The following is a 22,143-nucleotide window of genomic DNA, read 5'->3' as shown; positions in this document are numbered from 1 at the left end:
TAAATTTTAAAAAAAGTTAGAAAAGAAAAAAGTTAAAAAAAAGGATATGAAGTCTGATTTGAACCGATATGCCTTCCCTGTATAAGATCCAAATATTTCATTAATTAAAATTTAACTTTGTTATAACTGTGGAACCAATGAAAATAAGTATCACTTTTGATATATCGTTGAATAGCTCCCAATGAGAGCTTATTACTGCAGTTAAGAAAAAGTTTAAAATCCATTTTTTTTTTATTTTGGGCTTTTTTGGACACTTTAGGTTAAGTTGATTGCAATCAAAAAAAGAGGTGCACAACTAGATGTTACAAGAGTCCTAAATCCAAAATTTCAACATTCTAAGGCTAATCATTTTTGAGTTATGCAAGATACATATATACTTACATACACATACATGTATATATACATGCATACATACATACATACATACATACAGATTTCATGCTGAAACTAATCAAAATGGATTCAGGGGTGTTAAAAATTTATATTTCCGTTGAAATCTGAAAGCCGGAATTTTTCACTATCACAATACTTCCTTTACTTCATACAAAGAAGTAAAAATTTTGTACACTGAATAAACACATTTGTTTACACTCTTTAACGTATAGAATCTAGTCAAATTATCTGATAGCTTAACATCAAATGTGATGTAAAGATAAAAAAGCTTGTGTAGTTCAGTGCACTCAAAGTTATGTTTTTTTACTATTTTCAAAGTGAGTTTTATGAACTGCCAATGCTGAATGGACGTACACAACATTGCTTTGCCTGTAAGGAGTAAGATTATTACAGTAATTTTACTATTTTTAATAGAGTTTACTATTTCATTTGCTAGATAGATTTTATTACTAAATTAAGTAGTAACACAGTAAGATAATAAACTAGCAATAAGTCACCATAGTTAGCTAGATAGAGGATTAGTGTGCCATTTGTCATTCAATAATTAAAGAGACAAATTGCAGTAGCACAAAAACTGTTCATTAGAATAAACTGAACCTGGATAAACTGAAACATTTTTTTTTTAACTTTTTTATTTCAAAATTTTGGCTCTGTTTGAATTGTGTACTGTGGAAGAACTACTTGTTGTGATAAGATTTCTTTTCCCTAAACGTGTAAAATCAATTGAAATTTATTCGCAGGTGTTAAAACAGTATGGCAGAAAGTATATTATCTGTGCAGATTTCTATAAGTGGATTTGAACCGTCTAAATCAGGCAGTAACCAATTTTCATCATAATGAAAGTAATTGAAGTTCGGTTGATACTTTGGATAAATTAAATTAATGATCTTATTCCCAAGAACAGATGTATAAAAATTTGGGACATTGTTAAAATTTGTAGTGTGAGTATTCGCACTGTCCATTCCATTATCCTTGAAAAGCTAAATTACTGCAAAACGTGTTCAGGGTGGATTCTGAAACAGTTGACTCAAAATCCCAAAGATATCCAAATTTACTTAAGCAACAGTTGTTAATGGAAGGTAATGCTTTTTTAGATCGCATAATAATTTGTAATGAAACTTGGCTTTATCATTTTGAGTCAGAATCAAAAAGTTGGAGTATGGATTGGATACTCATCTGCCAGGTAAAAATTAAAAACTACTTTTCAGTAAGTAAACTGATGGTAACACTGTTTTGGGTCTATAAAGGCCCAATTTATTGCAATTATTTTGAAGAACAACCCACCGTCAACAGCGAGTACTATTTGACATGCTACAAAATAAACTGAAAGTTGCAATAAGCAGGATACATTCTGGGTCTGTATCAAAAGGTGTAATTCTTCTGCATGATAATGCCTGCCCACATGTTAGTCAAATGACGTAGAAAGCTATTCAAATGTCGAGTCAGGAGGTGTTGCTACGTCTGACTTACAATCTTGATCTTACACCATCAAATATTTGTTTGCTTGGTCCTCTCAGAGTGTTTACATTGGATCAAGTTTGGATACAATGAACATTGAAATGTTTATGCAGTGTTTTCTGTTTTGTTGTTTAATGTATGGCATTTACATAACACATAAGTCTCCAAGTATCTCTTAAACATGTAACATTTCTGAAATGTGTAATTAAAGTTGTAATATTTTGTGAAAATTGTTTTTGGAAATTTTATTCATCAGTGATAATTTTTTAAAGCTGCAAGGTTCTTGACATAAAGTTATTAGTCACGTTTTATTAATTTAGCTTCTCAACCTAACAAGATGGCTGAAGAGCTATGTTTAATTGAGTATGCTAATGATGTTTGTACCATCAACCTGTTATAGAAATTTTATTGGGCTTTGAAAACAACTTATTACTAGTTTTTTCCATATTACCAAGCTCACAGCTTTAGGGAAAATATGTAGCTACTATACATCTGGTGATTTTACTTGATTGTAAAAGGAGCTCTATGTTTTATATAAATTTATAATGTTTTATAATAAAATTTCATTATATTATGTATTTGGGATGTTATTTTTCATTTATGCATAATCTTGTTTTCATAGTTACTTATACTTACTTTAGCATACTCTGTTTACTCCTAATATATCTTCTGATACCTTTAGCTGTTATCATTTTTTTAATGTGTTTGATTACTGGTAATATCTAATGCTAAATATTTTCAGGAGTGAACCAGGATTTTGGGTCGATAAAGAATCTTTAAAACGTTGGAGGGATTTAGCAAGATTAGAGATAGAATGTGAAATTAATGAATCAAATCGAATTCCTTTTTCTGTTAGTTCATATGATCAAAGTATCCAGGAAGATTTTGTTTCAAAAGATGTGGAGTTAAAATCTTCTGATATATTTTCTAATAAAACTGTGGTTGTATCGGAGAACCCGTGTAATGATACATTAGAAACCAATGTGAAAAACAAGTGTGATATTTTGAAATCAGAATTTTCCATTTGTTCAAAAATTAAGGAAGCAAAGGTTAATTGTTCTGTTGCTTCAGCTTCTAAAGGACAATCATTATGTAATTCATGGTCTGATCACTATTCAGGTGAATGCAAATTAGATTTTAATAAGCTTTCAGATGATAAGTTAAAAAAGATACTAATAAATAATTGTTGTGATCCTTCAGAATTAACACCGTCATCTAATGCATGCTCTAATCATTGTTTATGTGAACCAGTGACAATTAATGAATATTCAAGATTTGCTTTAACTTCTGGTGCAGTGAAATTAGCACGAAAGTGTTTTGAAAGTGCAATGAAAGAAAGGTTGAAAGAAAATTTTGATGAAATCTTAAGGATAAATGATATCGAGCAGGATAATTTAAATACATATCTCTCTTTATTTTTTGAAAACTCTACTAATGATTCAACTAATAAGTACGGTTGTGAATCAAAACACTGCTCAGTGAAGAAACAATTTGTGGAAAGCCTTCAGATAGCACTTAAGGAATATTGTGAGTTAAAACGACTAAAAATTCCATTATTTAATAGGGAACTTAAGTTAGAGCATGATATAAGAACTAGTAATAGTGATTCTAGTAGGGTTATGAATAATTTACATAATGAACATTTCATAAAAAGTGATGATAATGGTAGTCAGGACAGTGTGGTTTGTAAAAGTGCTGTGAGTGTTCAGATTAATAATGAAAGTGATGCTTTGGCAGAAAGAAGAGAAGAAGATCTAGTTGCTTCTAACGATTCAAATAGTGAAGCGAGTGACTTTACAAAACAAAAAAATGAAAAAGATGGTGATGAGGTGTTCAATAAGGGACTAATGTGCTGTCATGGTAAGTAATAAAATGTCTATTTCAATTTTCTTAGACTGACAGCTGTGCGATTTGTTGCTTCTTTCATATTTCTATACATGTAATGCGGGAGTATGTCACTTGTAACTATTTTATAACTCATATTTGGTAACATTGGTCTCAGATACTGGTACCATTTATACTTTTCCCATGTTGATGACACCGGTTTTTTTCTACAAATCCATGGAATCATGCACACTTCATTTGAGTAGTGACCTTCAGTTTTCTTGCACATGTGTTTTTGTTTTTGTACCTCTTGTGTTATAAACTGTTTTTATAAACCTACATGAATTTTTTTTTTTTTTTTTTTTTTTTTTTTTTTTTTTTTTTTTTTTTTTTTTTTTTTATTTTTTACCCACCGGGTTGGTCTAGTGGTTAACGCGTCTTCCCAAATCAGCTGATTTGGAAGTCGATAGTTACAGCGTTCAAGTCCTAGTAAAGCCAGATATTTTTACATGGATTTGAATACTAGATCGTGGATACCGGTGTTCTTTGGTGATTGGGTTTCAATTAACCACACATCTCAGGAATGGTCGAACTGAGAATGTACAAGACTACACTTCATTTACACTCATACATATCATCCTCATTCATCCTCTGAAGAATTATCTAAACGGTAGTTACCGGAGGCTAAACAGGAAAAAGAAGAAGAAACCTACATGAACAATGAGACCAACAATACCATAACGGTAAGTAGTTTTTTGCTCTGTCAGATGAATTGTTCTTTACTGTAATTTTTTTGGCGTTAGCCTTTCAATTTATATTAACTATATTCTTAATATATATTATGTTAAATCTTTTCAGCACATCATAGATGTATTTAAAATCTTTAAAACATTATTAAATTTATTTTGTAACTAATTTGTATGCATTTATCATGACAAGTACCCATTATTGCTTTGGCTACTGTGTTTTTTTTTTATTTTCTTGAATTCAGAATGAATTTTCCTACTACATATTTAGAATAAAAAGAATGTTTCCGCCTGAACACAGAAAATATTTAAAATGATGACACATGAATCTGATATTAATGATGATGATGTGTATGATAACTCTTATGTATAGTCAGATGATGAAGTAGATTTTGATAAGCTTTCAGAAGATAATTAAAAAAGATTCTAATAAATAATTGTAATGATCTTACAGAAATAACACATGTCATTTAAATGCATACTCTAATCATTGTTTACGTGAACCAGTGACAGTTAATGAGTGTTCAAGATTTGCTTTAGCTTTTGGTGCAATGAAATTAGCACGAAAGTGTTTTGCAATGCAAGAAGGTTTATTTCTCCAAACTAATTCATTCAACCATTCAAAACTAATGTTTTGGGTTGCATTTTTAATTCTGCAGAGAGTTTTATGCCGCTCCCTTTTTTCAACTGGGTTACAAATGATGTCCAGTATTAAGTGCTACAATGTTACTGAAGAGGTGTAATTCTGTGCTGTTGCATTGCGGTTTGGCTATTCAGAAACTTTTGTTTAATTGAAAGAAAGTGATTCAGTGGCAGCCACTTCAAACAATTTTAATATTTTTATTTTTATAAATAATTAAAAACTGTATTTTAGCGCATATGCATGTATTCACAAAACTTAATTGCCTTTCAGAGAATACTGTTCAGAGAACAGTATTCTTTTCAAATGTACGTGCTAAAGAAACCATCATGATATGGGATAAAAGTATATTGAATAAACACCCATTCACTCTACCTTTACTGTACATTTATATATGTGATGGACAAAAGTAGTGAATAATATGACTTTGTCTACTAAAAAAAGAAAATCCTTCCAAAAGTCAACTCAGGCTGTTATAAAATTTTCAAAATTAAAAAGGAATTAAAGGAATATTACTTTTGTCGATTGATTTTCTTTCGTTGAAGTAGCTGATGAGCTGCTGAAAACCACACATGTAGGAACCATGAAAGTTAATTCGAAGGAAGTATCAAGGAAATTTCTTTCTGAAAAGAACAAGGCTATAGTTTCCAGTATTTATGTATTAAAAAAGACCTGACTTTATTGTATGTTGTGAAGAAATCTAATTGTGAAGTTGTCTCTTCATCAGTAATAAATTACCATACACGAACAAAAGAAATAATAAGTTGGTGGCATCATTTTATAATTCGACAAAATCTGATCTGGAGACCCTGGATATGATAAGCAGCAAATACTAAGCAAATTGGCAGGCTAAGAGGTGGCACTGATGTTTTATAATCTAATACCAATAAGCTGTGAAAAAGCATATGTAATTAATTAATTAAGCAAATTAATTAATTTGCTTAATTTTCTCCTTAAAGGAAAATTAAGCTAGTTTGAGTTCATAAAAAAAATTCAAACAAATCTGATGAAAAAATACATGATGAGAAGACTGACTCTAATTTATCTACAAATTAATTTTAAAAACCTCTTTTAAGGAATTTCAAGTTCTGTTGCAATGATTCAAGTATTTAAAAAAAAAAGTGATATACTGAAAAACGAAAGAAAAAATTACAGGTGCTGTCCATATTCAGAAAAACAAAAGACTCAATGAAAATATGTGTCAAGTGTTAAATTCTGAATTGTTTAAAATACTCAAACTAAATGTGTAATAAATGTGAAAATAGTCTGTAAGATAGTACAAATATTTTTTTCTGTTTTGTATATCATGCATTATTTTGTATTTTATTATTTTTATAATATTGTGTTCAGCTACTCAATTAATTAAAATGCTTCAGGTAATACAATTTGGATGTACATTACTATAGGAAAAAATTATTTCTAAAGTTCTTTTTAAATTTTTTCTTATTCATGCATTTATAATTAAATTTTTTTTTTTGAGAAACAGAATTAAAATAACAAAAAATCAGATTAAAACAACTATGAGGCATATGTGGAAAGTAAGTACTGTTTTGTTATTAAAATATACACTTAACTTTCAACAGAATAATTTTATTACTAGATGGAAGAGCATTCTGTAAATTACTTTTCTTCATAATTTTCACATTGTTGAGGTACTGTATAAATCTTATCAGTTTTTCATTCCTTCATCAAGGAATGGTGCTGCAGTGAAGATAACCACTTATAGAGGATTTTTCACATTGGCATCAACTTAAGATTAAACAAGGGTGTTTCAATTGCTTCTAACCAAATTGTTCAATCAGACTTTGAGTTTCACTGGCAACATGCGAGATGAGCATTATCATGAAGCAACAAAACCTCACAACTAAGCATGCCTCTCCTCTTGTTTTGGATTGCAAGGCCCAATTTTTTGAGACTATCTGAATAAAATGAAGCACATCTCTAAGTAAGAACTCCTTTCTTATCGCAGAAGATAGTATATACAATTTTTCATGTTGAAATTGTAGTTTTGAACTTCTGTTTTGTATGGAATGTTGTGTGTCTTCATTCCATAGATTGCTGTTTGGATTCTATGGTGATGTGAGAGACTCGAGTCTTGTCACCAATTACTATTTGACTTGAAATTATCACCTTTATTCTTGTATTTGTATAAAAGACTAAAAAGTCTAATCACTTGGTTTTGTGAAGCTCCATCAGCTTTTTGGCACCCAATGAGAACAGAGTTATTATATTATGATTTCATGAAAAAATGGCTATGAAATTTCAGGAAATTCAATACATAAAGAAAATGTAAACAGTCAATTTTATTTAATTTTTTCATCCACTTGTAACCAAATGATTATTCACGAGGGAAGGACACCCACTCCTGTGCTTGTTGAAACAGAATGCAAGGATGTCGGGGGATGTTTTATCTCCTTATTTATTGCAAATTCTGGACATCAGTCCCTTGCTGTTTTAATGATGATTTTTAATTTATTATTTTAAAACGTTTGTTTTAAATTGTTTATATACTTAAAATATGTCTTATTGGATAAGCTTAACATATTGATTACCTGTTTATTATAGAATTCTTTAAAATGTTAATTTTTTCTACCCTTTTAAAAGAATACATTATCCCTAAGTAAATGAAAAAAAATAGTACTATTGAATAATAAGTAAATTTTTTATTGCCCTTAGCACATGTAATATTATAAGAAAATATAAATTTTTATAAAAAATTAATAATAGGCTTATATTTAGGCTTAATATTTACTTAGTAGGCTTATATTTACTTATTCCCCTTATATTTTAAGTTTTTTCTAAAAGAAAATTTTTTGAAAATACAACGCACAATCCAGAATTAAATTTCATTCACTCTGTCTTTGATTGAAGTATTAATTCTTCATCAAGATAAAAGTGAATAAGTCAAGTTTTTCTGTGTTTGGAAAGGTCTGAATTTGGAAACTAATTTTTCACCTAAGTCAATTTGGCCAACTTTAGTTCACCGTCATCTAATAACTGATGCGTATTTAGGTTATAAATGTAACAGCCTTCAACTTTATCACTTGAATTTTCATCAGAATGAACAGTCATGTCAGATGACCGTATGTAAGTAGACATGACTATTACTGTTAAGATCACAAAGAGGACTTCCAACTTGAGTGAAATTTCTAAAATTAAATTAAACTATAAATTCTCAACTCAATAAAACAAGATAAATTACCAAAAGAAAGTAACAGCTACACAAATTTTCTATAAATAAAAAAAGAACGATTATTACAAAGGTCATTAATACCAATCATTAGTTCCACACAGAATAAAAACATAACATTAGAAAAAAATAAACAAAAGTGATTTTACAGGATAAAGATAAGATAAATATCTTTTGAATATATGGAATACATAACAAACGCAAAAAAAGCTTCTAAATATCTAGAATCAGAAATTGATAAAATTAAAACTGTGAAATACAATTATCTAGGTGAAATGATTCAATCAAATAGGTTAGATAAATAAGCAAATAAAATAATCATGAAAATGCAGAAAACCTACCTTGAAAAAGAGTATATACAAAAAAAACAACACAAATGTCTAGGATGGGTAAGATAAAGTACTGTACCACAATAATCCGACCTTAAGTCCTCTATTGTACAGTTTGTATAACACTAATAGGAACAAGGAGACAAAATAGAAATTTACAGGAGAAGATACTAAGAAATATACTTGGACCAAGGAAAATGGATGAGGGTTGGAAATTGCAAAAGAATGATGAACTCTATCTCAAAAACAGATTCATAAGTGAGATGCCATACGAAAACTAAGACTAACTTTTATGGGCTTAAAACAAGAATGAGCACTAACAGACGTAACAAAGAGGATTTTAGATAAATATAATGGAGATAAAACTAATATCAAATGGTTCAAACAAACCAAAGATCTCGGAATTGCTGGTATAAAATACAGACAGAAAATGGAAACATATTCAGGAAGAAGGTACATGACTATGAAGGGACCCACAAAGTATATGGATAGTGTAATGGTTAGAAATGGTCAGAAGAGAGAAAGAAACATTACATTTTCAGGAAGAAGTATTGTGTGATAATTGTTGTTGATGTTTACTATTTATGTTAAAAGTAAAAGTGATGTAAGTGAAGATGATAGTTATTTTATAATTGAAGTTCAGCATTCTGGTAATTTCAAATTCATTTTTCACAAACTTTGTGAATCCTTGAACGAGGCAGGAAGCCCATTATATAATTTAGAGGCTAAAAGTAGTGAAAAAAATTATTTTAGTTAATTTGTGATTAATTTTGAAGTACAGGAGATTAGAAATTATAGAGACCATTTTCAATAAACTTCAAATTATTTTTCACAAAATTAATGAATTTATGCAAACATGGGTCTTGTATACAGTACAGTGTAGTATAAGGGATTATTTTAATTTATAAGTAATAATTTACAAAATAATTTAAAAATATCAAATTCTTTTGAAGATTCTTTGTAATTACTTGCACATAGTAAAACAAAAATGTTTTGTTCATGGAATAATAAAAGTTATTGATTTTCCGTCCATTTTCATATATTGACCTAACATTTTGTGACTGATGTTTCACAAGCTATTTCTAGATAATGATTTTAAATCTGGAGTGAAAACCAGTAAATTGTGGTAAAAAACCCTGCTTTTTATGTTAGATGTACAATAACTTTGTTAAATGAGTAACAAACACATAAAACCTTTAAACAAAACTTACAGAATTTAGTTTTGAACAAAATTGTGTAAGATAATTTGAATAAAACAAAGAAAAGTTAGTAAGATTTGAATTTCTTTTAGAATCAGTACATTATAACATTTGTTCAAACCAAATTCTTTTTTGGTGATGTGATAAATTTCTAAAAAAACATTTACTGTTAAAAATTGATTTTAAATTTAAAAAAAAAAATGGAAATTACACAATTGTAAAATAAAAATTACTTAGATAATTTGTTTATTAATGACAGAAATATGATTAATTATTTCAAAGTTGGAAATAAAATAACAGCTGATCAACAATGCGTAATACTGGATTAGTGTTTAAGTTATTCTGTAAGGTAAAATACAGTGATCTGTGCTGTTGTTAGTGAAGGTGTTAACATGTGAATTTTAGTATAAACATGATTGGTTTGCCATTGAAGTAATGTCATACTTATTTACAACAGAGGATTATGCTGATATGGTATTCATTTTGGGTGTGTAAAAATGGTAATGCTACAGTTGCTGCGGTAGAATATGAAATACGTTTTATGAATTGCATGATTCCAGATCACAAAAGAATTAGTGCAACTTTTTGCAATTTTCAGGAAACAGGTTCACTACGTAGTATTTGTACCAGCTATGAACAATCTGTTCAACACGACGCAACATTGAAATTATTATCAATGCAATTCTTTGCATTCCAGGCATCAGTACATGAAGTCTTTCTAAGCGGATTGGAGTTTTGCTTTCAATGGTTTGGAAGACACTTAAACAAACATTCCTGGCCACCAAGATTGCCTGATCTTCGCCTGATAGATTTTTATGCAATGGATGAAAAATATTGTATACAAAACAAAAATACATTCTCAGGAGGAATTAATTTTCCACTTTGGACGCGGCTAAGCAACTTAAGGATAGCCCTGAAGAACTAAAAAGAGCAACAAAAGCAGTATAGAAGCATGCCAAAAAATGTGTTGAAAATGGTGGGCTTATTTTTGAGCATTTATTATACAGGATGATTACAAATGAAACATACATTTTTGATAGCTTATTAAACATTTATTTTTTTAATAGTTGAGATGATTTCTTACATGAATGATTATATAGAAGAATTCTTTAAATTTTTATTTATAAATTTTCAGTGTGTACACCATTTGTAACATGACAGATATCAACATGGTAGTCTAATTCATCCCAAACATGTGCAAGCATATTCCAGTCAACGGTAGCAACAGCATTTGTGATGCATTGTTTTAAGTCGTCTATATCAACAGGAAGGGGCAGTACAAAAACTTTTCTTTTACATAACCCCATAAAAAGTAGTCACAAGGTGTTAAGTTTTGACTACATGGTGGCCAATGCTTAAATGCCTTGTTTTCCTCACTTGCACGGCCAATTCATCATCTGGGAAGGTGTTCATTCAGATAATTTCTGACCTGTAAGTCCCAGTGAGGCAGAGCGCCATCTTGTACAAAAATGAAGTTGTTTAGTATCTTCCTTGAGTTTAGGCATTAGCCATTTAGTTAACATTTCCTGATAAATTACTCCGGTTACTGTCACTTCTTGAAAAAAGAACGGCCTGTACATCCTTTCACGAGATACAGCGCAAAACTCATTCACTTTAGCGGAATCACACATATGTTGTAAACTTTCTCTTGGTTTTCCTGTACTCAATATTCTTACATTATGTGTAACTTTTCCACTCATGTGAAACGTACAGTTATTATTGAAAATTAGGGATGAAAAAAGTCATCGTCATTTTCAACACATAGCTGCAACTCCACATAAAAATGTTTACGACTTTTATTGTTGATGTTTAAACTTTGTGCTAACTGTAATTTATAAGGCATTATTTTCAAACATTTCCGCAGAATTTTCCACCCAGTCGGTTGAGGAATTTACAGTTCTAAACTTGCTGATCTAGTAGATTTGCCAGGGCTACATTGATACACATCACAAAAATTATCAATTTGTTCTTCTGAAACAGGAGGTATTCAAGCACTTTTCTTTTTACACAGACATCCTGTGTTTTGAAACTATTTATTCCAGTCATTGATTGGTTTTATAGTTGGTGGTGATTTAAAATATTTTGTTCTGAAACATAGCTAGACAGTAACCAAGTTTGTTTTGGCTAATTCGAGCACACAAAAAGCTTTCTCTACTGTAGTAGCGATCATTTTGCCAGACTGGTAACATAATACATCAATCGGAGTGTGATATTAGCAGCAGAGCAGATATATCAACATAAACGTTAAACATTTTCCTGTAAAACCTTATCATTTACTGTATTCACGTACATCAGTTTAATTTTTTATAAATGTATTTTATATTTTTATAAGTGTGTATTTTATTTATAATCACTGTGTAAACTGGTACATATGCTCCAGTACTTGCTGGTACTTTGCTCCAGTATACAGTTTCTAAATAAAATCAAATTTTTCTAGCCTTTGTTTGTTCTATTCAATTTATCTTACGCTATTTTGCTCAAAATTAAATTCTCTACAAGTTTTGTTTAAAATTTTATGTATTCATTACCCATTTAACTAAGTTATTTTACGTCAGATATAAAAAAAATAGTGTTTTTTACTCTAATTTATTGGTTTCAACCTAGATTTCTCAAAAACTACTGCAGATACAGTTCAGTGACCTGTTTTATTCGATTTTCAGGTCAAAAACCATAAGAAATCACTATTTCTGCCCCTTAATTAATGCCAAAAAAATTTCAGTACCACCTCATTTCACTGGGGTCACTGAAATATGAGCAAAATCTTTTACTAGCCTTAACTTGCAAATTAAGCATTTGAGGACATCAATTTACGAGAACTTTTTCCATTATTTTCACGAGTAGAAAAGTTAAATGGGATACAATCTGCATATATCTGTGCTTAATTCCAACAACAATGATAACCATAAAAAGTGAAAAATACTTTCAAATTGTCAATCTACTTAATATAATATCCTTTAAAAAATCTTCTTTATAAATTTTCTGGAAACAGATTTTAACAGAACTATCAGAGGACTAAGAACTAACTTCCTCTACAATGTAAAAAAAAAAAAAAATAATTATAAAAATTGATTTATCTGATAAATAGTCAGGCTGAATAAAAAATATCCGAAGTCATGCATACAATAAAAATAAAAAATAAAAAAAGTTAAAGAATAAGAGTGCAGTAAGAATATATTATGCAATGTCGTTGTACTTAAGAAATTATTAATCTCAAGTGGAAATGGTTTCATGAACAAAACCAAATGATAGTGGTATGAGGTTGCCAGCGACTTATACTGCTACCTGCTGGAAAATTTCACTGGTTGCGATCAGTATATGTACATGAACAGCAGCTACAAACAATTAAAGAATCCTGGTAATTTACATGTGGTAGTGTGATTATTAACATGAATGTCTGTAGTTTCAAGTTTTCAATTGTTACATTTATTCTGTTTTTCTGGTACATATCAGATGGCCACATTCATGAAAATATTTTCATGAATGTGAGTTAGTATTCATCAGATACTGCAAGTTAAAAAGTTAAAAAATCATTCAAGAGATAGAGCTAAATGGAAATAGTCAAGGCAGCAACAAACAATTCACATTATCTTGTGAAATTTCATAATTATTGATGGAAAATACAGTCTCAAACAAAAATTAATGTTCCTTCAAATGGGAAAAGGCCACTGTTTCCAAAACTTAAAAAGAAAGTTTAGTTATGGTTTTATGTGAACGGTAACAATTTTATGGTGTTAAAATAGAAAAGTGCACAAAGAATTGTAGAAATAAAATAACTTAATATAAGTTTATAAGCAAGTTGATAAAATCTGACTGCAGAGTTTTTTACTCTCACAACAATTTTAGTACCAGAAGTACAAAAATTTCATGACACTTGTAATAATGAGTTGCTGTCACTTTATCCATATATCATTAAGGAAGGAAATTTTGAACCAAAAAATTTGGAACTTTCATAGATAGGATAGAAGGGAATGAAAAAAAGGTGTGTGTGACTGCAGATGGAAAAACTGGCCCCTTACATGACTTTCAACAGAAAATGATTTTAATTTTTTCCTTTTTGTTTTGGCCACTGGACTACATTGTCTCAATTAATTCACTTTTTAATTTTTTTTCACATCATCATCCCTGTGATTTTTTCTTTCTTCTGATGAGGTGCACTTCTGTTTTTGTTTTTCCTGGAAACTGTGATGCTTTGCAATTTTTCTTTCAGTGGTGAACATACTTGGTATCTACTTGGATTATTTTCAGTTTTTTCATGTCTTTCAGTTTCTTTCATCCAGTAGTTACTGGATTTTAAATTTTTAAAGTGTTTAAATAGCTTGTTTGCCATCCTCTTAAGTGTTCATCCTTTGCAGATGACTGTAGAAGATTCTTTTTCTGAGTACATTCAATATTTTCTGCCATATGTAACCTTATATAAATTTTTTTTGTATTTTAGAATTTGATTTATTTATTTCATTTCATTCCTAAAGCGATGAGTCAGTGTACAAATGGGAAAACATAATTTCCAATTTAATTATGCATAAAATTGTGGGATATAAGGCATTAAGGTCAAAATATAAAAAAAAATATAAAATAGTTAGGACCCTATTTTGTCGAGTTTAACCTGACAAAAACTACAAATGGAAATTGTAAGATTGAGTGGCAAAAATCTAATATCATGTTTATAAGTTTTTTATATTCACCGTTGATTCGGCTCATGTTTGTCACAACTTTATTTTGGTGTATTATAGATAAGAATGACCATAATGTCGCTAGATAGAAATATTTTTAAGTTAAAATTAACAAAAAATGAAGAAAATGTAATATTTAATGTTGCCAACTAAGAGTGAATCTGAAGTAATTTCATTGTAAATTGTTACTTTTAAGCCATTTACTGCATCTTATTTAATTAAGTAAGCACCCCCATTTTTTACTTTTATTAGCATGTTTATGCAACAGTATAAATGCTGTAGCTATTTATTGTGTTTTTCTGTGTCGGTCAACTATGTACTGCCAGAAATATCTCATTTAAACATGCAGTTGTGTAATAGTGTATGAGTGCAAACATTTCCCAGGGTTAATATGTTGCCTTTAACATTGCTAATTAATGATTTTGGAATTATTGTTAGAAATTCTTTATTTTAATTGGCTATCCAAACATGTTTGAAGCATGAAGTGTAATTTAAATTAATGTTTTATAAAAAGAAACAGGAAATGGCAATGAGAGAGCTTCATATTCAGAGATTAAATTACATGGAAAAGGATATTAGAGAAGCCAATGATAATAGTGACTAGATTACATCATGCAATAGGTAGTTTATCTTTTTAAAAAAAATGATGGAAATATATGTCTAGTTTTGTAATAAACATTCTTGCAGTAACTAGTTTTATGCTATTTGATAAAAAGCACTAGACCAAAAGTCACAAGAAGTAGAAAAAGTAAACAAGAAAACTGCTACTGTTACGTACAACAAACACTAATAAAGTATTGTAATTTATAGTAAAACAGAGGTAGGTAGATAAATGTGAGAAAGAATAGATATTCTCTCTCATACAACAGAATAAGAGAATAGAGAATAGTAATCTATTCCCTCTCACATTTATCCATTTTATTATTTCAGTATTTCTTATTGAGAATTACCAACTCATATCATATTTTCTGTTTTAAATTAAACTTGATTCTTCTTTATTATACTGAAATTCTGAATCAGTATCAGTTCAATCCTGCTACATAATGCACCTATAAAATTATGAAAGAAAGAATAAATATTATTCTGATTTACAATTTATTAAAACTTGATTTCCTTTCTCTAGCCATTGAGAGTTTTAATGTAAAGTAATAGGTTTCAAGTCAAGAATGTCTGTTCAACAAGGATATGTCAAATTTTATATTATGGTTGGATCTAGCCTAGTACTGTGTTGTGGTATTATTCTTTTCTTGCTTGGCTTAAAACAGGGTTACTGTTATGTCCTGTTAACAGCAGAACAGTTAATAAGTTATAACTTATTTATTACTTTAAGTTAATAAATTATAAGTTATGAACAATAAATATTTGTATTTATATAGTTTACAGATTGTTTTATTTAGATGATCGATTACTGATAATTGAAATGTGTTAAAATATGATCTATTATATAATAATATAAATGATAAATGTGTTTTGGTAAATAATTAAAATATTACTGTACTTTTGCATATATAATGTGCATTTTTGTTTACCAGATTTTCTTTCCAAAATTTGGTTGTTGTACATGAATAATATGTGATTGTAGTAAAATATTATGTTTATGATTTTGTTGTAATTATGAGGTGTTGTGAATTAAAATCACAATAATGATATAAACTGCATATGTTGTGGTGTAATGTTATTATGTTGCTGTGAAAACAATTCCAAAATAATCAGTGATAATTAACTTCTGCTGACTACTTATTAACTCAGCTGTCAAAATTTTTCTGAAAAATTATTTTTTTTGTCTTCAGTCCTTGACTGATTTGTTGCAGCTCTCCAAGATTTCCTATCTAGTGCCAGTCGTTTCATTTCAGTATACCCCCTACATCGTACATCCCTAACAATTTGTATAAATGTTCCAAATATTGCCTGCCTGCAAAATTTTTCCCATCTACCTGCCCCATCAATATCAAAGCGACTATTCCAGGATGCCTTAATATGTGGCCCTATATGTCTGCCTGCTCTTTTAACTATACTTTTCCAAATGCTTTTTTCTTCATCTATTTGCCACAACACTTCTTCATTTGTCACTTAATCCACCCATCTGATTTTTAACATTTTTCTAAAGCACCACATTTCAAAAGCTTATAATCTTTTCTTCTGAAGTACTCCGATCATCCATAGTACAGCTATATATGGAAGTTTCACTTACACATATAGCTGCACTCCAAACATATACATTCTAAAATGTTTTCTGGATGTTTAAATTAATTTTTGATGTAAACAAATTATATTTCTGACTGAAAGTTCATTTCGCCTGTGCTAATTGGCATTTTATATCACCTCTGCTTTGTCCATCTTTAGTAATGCTACTTCCCAAATAACAAAATTCTTTTACCTCTGTAATATTTTCTCTTACTATTTTTATATTCAGTGGTCCATCTATATTATTTCTACTACATTTCATTAATTTAGTTCTGTTCTTGTTTATTTTCATGTGCTAGTACTTGTGTAGGACTTCATACGTGCCATTCACTGTTTCTTCTAAATCCCTTTTACTCTCAGTAAGAATTACTATATCATCAGCAAATTGTAACATCTTTATCTTTTCACCATCCCTTTTACTCTCACTAAGAATTATATCATCAGCAATTTGTAACATCTTTATCTTTTCACCTTGCACTGATACTCCGGGTCTAAATTGTTCATTAAAATCATTAACTACTAGTTATGTAAAGATTAAAAAGTAACAGGGATAGGGAACATCCTTGTTGGACTCCCTTTTTTTATTACTGCTTCTTTCTTATGTTCTTCGATTATTGCTGTTGCAGTTTTGGTTCCTGTAAATGTTAGAAATTATTCTTCTATCCCTATACTTGAACCATAAATTTTATAAAATGTTGAAATTTGATTCGTCTACATTATCAAATGCCTTTTCTAAGTCTAATAATGCCAAGTATGTTGGTTTTTTTCTTTAATCTTCCATCTACTACTGATCTGAGTCCTAAAATTTCTTCCCTTGTCCCTTTACTTTTCCTGAAACCAAATTTTTCTTTTCCTAACATTTCTTCCACTCTCCTCTCAATTCTTCTGTGCAGAAGTCTAGTTAAGATTTTTGATGCATGAGTAGTTCAGCAAATTGTTCTGTATTCTTCACATTTAGCTGCTCCTGCTTTCTTTGGTATTATGACTATAACACTCTTTTTGTAGTTTGATGGAACTTCCCCATTTTCATAAATATTACACCAGTTTGTATAATCTATCTATCGCTTCCTCACCTGCACTGCCTGCAGGTATCCTGCCTATCACAGGAGCCTTTCTACCATTCAGATCTCAGTATTACTTTTCCCCCTTTCATCCTCTTCAAATTCCTCTTCTTCCTCTATAACACCATTTTTTAATTCATTTCCTCCATATAACTCTTCAATATATTCCATCCACCTATCGACTTTGCCTTTTGTATTATAAATTGGTATACCATCTTTGTTTAACACATTATTAGATTTTAATTGTACGCCAAAATTGTCCTTAACTTTCCTGTGTGCTCCATCCAATGTTCATTTTTCTTTCCACTCCTGAACACTTTTCTATAATCCGCTCTTCTTTCACTAGTTTGTACTTCCTGTTTACAGTATTTCTTAATTGCCCATAGTTCCTTTTATTTTCTTCATCACTAGCATTCTTATATTTTCTACGTTCATCCATCAGTTGCAATATATCGTCTGAAATCCAAGGTTTTCTGCCAGTTCTCTTTGTTCCGCCTAAGTTTGCTTCTGCTGATTTAAGAATTTGCTTTTTAACATTCTCCCATTCTTCTATATTTTCTACCTTACCCTTTTTACTCAGATCTCTTGCAATTTCCTTCTCAAAAATCTTCATTACCTACTGTTCCTCAAGCTTCTTCAAATTCCACCAATTCATCTGACAACTTTTCTTCAGGTTTTTAAACCCCACTCTACAATTCATTTTCATTAAATTATGGTCACTATCAATATCTGCTCCAGGGTAAGCTTTGCAATCGACAAGTTGATTTCTAAATCTTTGCTTGACCATGATATAATCTATCTGATATCTTGCAGTATCACCTGCCTTTTCCATGTGTATATTCTTCTATTATGATTTTTAAAGTAGGTGTTGGCAATTACTAAATTATATTTTATACAAAAGTTGGTCTCCTCTTTCATTCTTTTTGCCCAGCCTATATTCACCCACATTATTACTTGTCTTTTCCAGTGCTTGCATTCCAATCTCCAACTATTATTAAATTTTCATTCCCTTTTATATGTTTAATTTCTTTGTTAATTTCTTCATATACACTCAATCTCATCATCGTCATGGGTACTTGTAGGAATATAGATGTTAACAATCGTTGTCAGCTTAGGTTTTGATTTTATCCTGATTACAATGATTCTATTGCTAAACTTTTTGAGATACTTTACTTTCTGCCCTATATTTTTATTTATTACAAAACCTACTTCTGCCTGCCCTTTATTTGACGCTGAGTTAAGTATTATAAAATCACCTGACCAAAAGTCGTTTTCCTCTACTCACTGAACGTTGCTAATTCCTACTACAACATTCTACATTTAACTTACTCATTCCTCTCTTTAAATTTTCTAATCTACCAACCTTTTTCAAACTTTTAACATTTCACACTCTGACTTGTAGAATATTATTTTTTAATTTTTCTGGTGACCCTTTCTTAGTAGTCCCCATCTGGAGATGTGAACAAAGGAACTAGTTTACTTCCGGAATATTTTTTATCAAGGAAGGCGCCTCCATCTTTGTTACATGAAAATGCAGAGAGCTACATTTTCTGGAAAGAAAAACAGCTGTAGTTTTCCATCGCTTTCAGCTGTGCAGTACTCAGAAGATTGAGTGGTGTTGATATGGCCGTTTAAGTCTTCTTTACCTATGCCCTTAACCTTACCCTATGCCCTTACCTATGCTGAAAGAGCTGCTGCCCCCTTTCAGAAATCATTCCTTAGTCTGGCTCTCAACAGATATCTCTACAAAACGGTTGCACTTTTGGTCCAGCTGCTCTTTATCACTGAGCACTCAAGCCCCCACACCATCGGCAAGGTCTCATGATTCATAGAGGGAATGTTAGATTTTTTTTTTTTTTTGTCTTCAGTCATTTGACTGGTTTGATGCAGCTCTCCAAGATTCCCTATCTAGTGCTAGTCGTTTCATTTCAGTATACCCTCTACATCCTACATCCCTAACAATTTGTTTTACATATTCCAAACGTGGCCTGCCTACACAATTTTTCCCTTCTACCTGTCCTTCCAAAATTAAAGCGACTATTCCAGGATGCCTTAGTATGTGGCCTATAAGTCTGTCTCTTCTTTTAACTATATTTTTCCAAATGCTTCTTTCTTCATCTATTTGCCGCAATACCTCCTCATTTGTCACTTTATCCACCCATCTGATTTTTAACATTCTCCTATAGCACCACATTTCAAAAGCTTCTAACCTTTTCTTCTCAGATACTCCGATTGTCCAAGTTTCACTTCCATATAAAGCGACACTCCAAACATACGCTTTCAAAAATCTTTTCCTGACATTTAAATTAATTTTTGATGTAAACAACTTATATTTCTTACTGAAGGCTCGTTTAGCTTGTGCTATTCGGCATTTTATATCGCTCCTGCTTCGTCCATCTTTAGTAATTCTACTTCCCAAATAACAAAATTCTTCTACCTCCATAATGTTTTCTACTCCTATTTTCACATTCAGTGGTCCATCTTTGTTATTTCTACTACATTTCATTACTTTTGTTTTGTTCTTGTTTATTTTCATGCGATAGTTCTTGCGTAGGACTTCATCTATGCCGTTCATTGTTTCTTCTAAATCCTTTTTATTCTCGGCTAGAATTACTATATCATCAGCAAATCGTAGCATCTTTATCTTTTCACCTTGTACTGTTACTCCGAATCTAAATTGTTCTTTAACATCATTAACTGCTAGTTCCATGTAAAGATTAAAAAGTAACGGAGATAGAGAACATCCTTGTCGGACTCCCTTTCTTATTATGGCTTCTTTCTTATGTTCTTCAATTGTTACTGTTGCTGTTTGGTTCCTGTACATGTTAGCAATTGTTCTTCTATCTCTGTATTTGAACCCTAATTTTTTTAAAATGCTGATCATTTTATTCCAGTCTACGTTATCGAATGCCTTTTCTAGGTCTATAAACGCCAAGTATGTTGGTTTGTTTTTCTTTAATCTTCCTTCTACTATTAATCTGAGGCCTAAAATTGCTTCCCTTGTCCCTATACTTTTCCTGAAACCAAATTGGTCTTCACCTAATGTTAGATATAAGGTTTAAACAAGGTTATTCAAAAAAAAAAAAAATACATATACATGATATAATATACAAACTGATTAATAAATTTGTCGTATAAAGAATAAATATCTGTTAGTAATAATAATTACTGTTAACTGAAATAATTACAGAATTAACTGTTCGTAATAATAATTCAAAAAAATTTGATAAACAAATAATTCATTTAACAATAAAAAATGCTTGTTCCAAAGTGTTCCAAATGTAGACTAGCCATTTGTCATCCGTAGTTTTGAATGTGTTAATGATGATCTCAGATGAAACCAAAATTTTCATAACAGACCATACAAAAGATGAAAAACTGTTTGTTTGATATCGGAATTTTTTCTTGATAAAAATATTTGTTATACTTATGAACCGTCTTCTAAAAGATAATGTATGTAGATTTTTTCAAGAGTTTTTGTTAATAATGATTGTATAGAAAATAATATTGGAGGTTTTAATTTGTTATAATATCTTGGATTAGGTTAAATTGTTGATTTGAGATTAGAATTAAAGAAATAAAGGTAGTTTTAGTTGTGTGCATGGCTGCCGATGGATTCCCTACCTTTCCACTTGACAATGGCAATGGCCAAGATGGTGACTCGTGAACAGAAAAACTCTGTTTTGCAGTTGAGTGGAGTTCTAAGGTTCAGATCCTAGTAAAGGCAGTTACTTTTATACGGATTTAGATACTAGATCATGGACACTGGTGTTCTTTGGTGGTAGGATTTCAATTAACCACACATCTCAGGAATGGTCGATCTCAGGCTGTACAAGACTACACTTCATTTACATTCATACCATCCTCATTCATCTTCTGAAGTAATACCTTTCAGTGGTTCCGGAGGCTAAACAGAAAAGAAAGAGTTGTATGTGAATACAGTTCATAGAAAGTTTAATTGTGATACTCCAAGTGATAACATTTGTGCTGGCATAATCAGTTTGAAATGACTTGTCTGTGTAAAGGTAAGATAGTACAGGATCTTCATGTTGCAACACGAAGATGATTACTTTCTGGATTATATTTTTAGAGTCGACATTTTATCTTAGTGGAAAAGTTAACACATTGTCAAAGTTGGGGGTCAGAAAATTCTCATTTATTACATTGCAAAAGGGATTCCACAAAATTAAATGCTTTCTGTGCAGTATCCTTATTGCAAGTTTACAGACGGTTCTTTTTTGCTGAAGCAAGCATAACAGTAGTTGCTTATTTAGATATGCTGCATATATATCCTTGACTGCAAGAAGCACCAGAGAATTTTACTTGGCACAAGATGGTGCACCTTCTCACTGGCTTAATTCTCTACAGGATTGGTCGAATGATGTTTTCTTGAACCACTGAATTGGTAAGCGTGAGTGCAATGACAGAGCTTGTTTGCAGTGGCCTCTA

The 22,143-nt window shown here is 30.5% G+C and overlaps 1 protein-coding gene across 3 annotated transcripts in view; it reads left to right on the top strand.

Moving 5' to 3' along the window:
• Positions 1–22,143, top strand: part of LOC142319489 (ubiquitin carboxyl-terminal hydrolase 48-like) — a 417,524-nt gene that overhangs the window by 104,336 nt on the left and 291,045 nt on the right. For all 3 annotated transcript variants that reach the window (XM_075356825.1, XM_075356833.1, XM_075356843.1), the window contains exon 11: positions 2,594–3,711. In XM_075356825.1, the coding sequence (XP_075212940.1) occupies positions 2,594–3,711 (1,118 nt within the window). The remainder of the gene's footprint in view (positions 1–2,593; positions 3,712–22,143) is intronic.

This window comes from Lycorma delicatula, chromosome 1, assembly GCF_047948215.1.
Source record: "Lycorma delicatula isolate Av1 chromosome 1, ASM4794821v1, whole genome shotgun sequence".
Taxonomy (NCBI): domain Eukaryota; kingdom Metazoa; phylum Arthropoda; class Insecta; order Hemiptera; family Fulgoridae; genus Lycorma; species Lycorma delicatula.
Note: the sequence above shows the minus strand (reverse complement) of the source record. Positions and strands in the feature narration are given on the sequence as shown.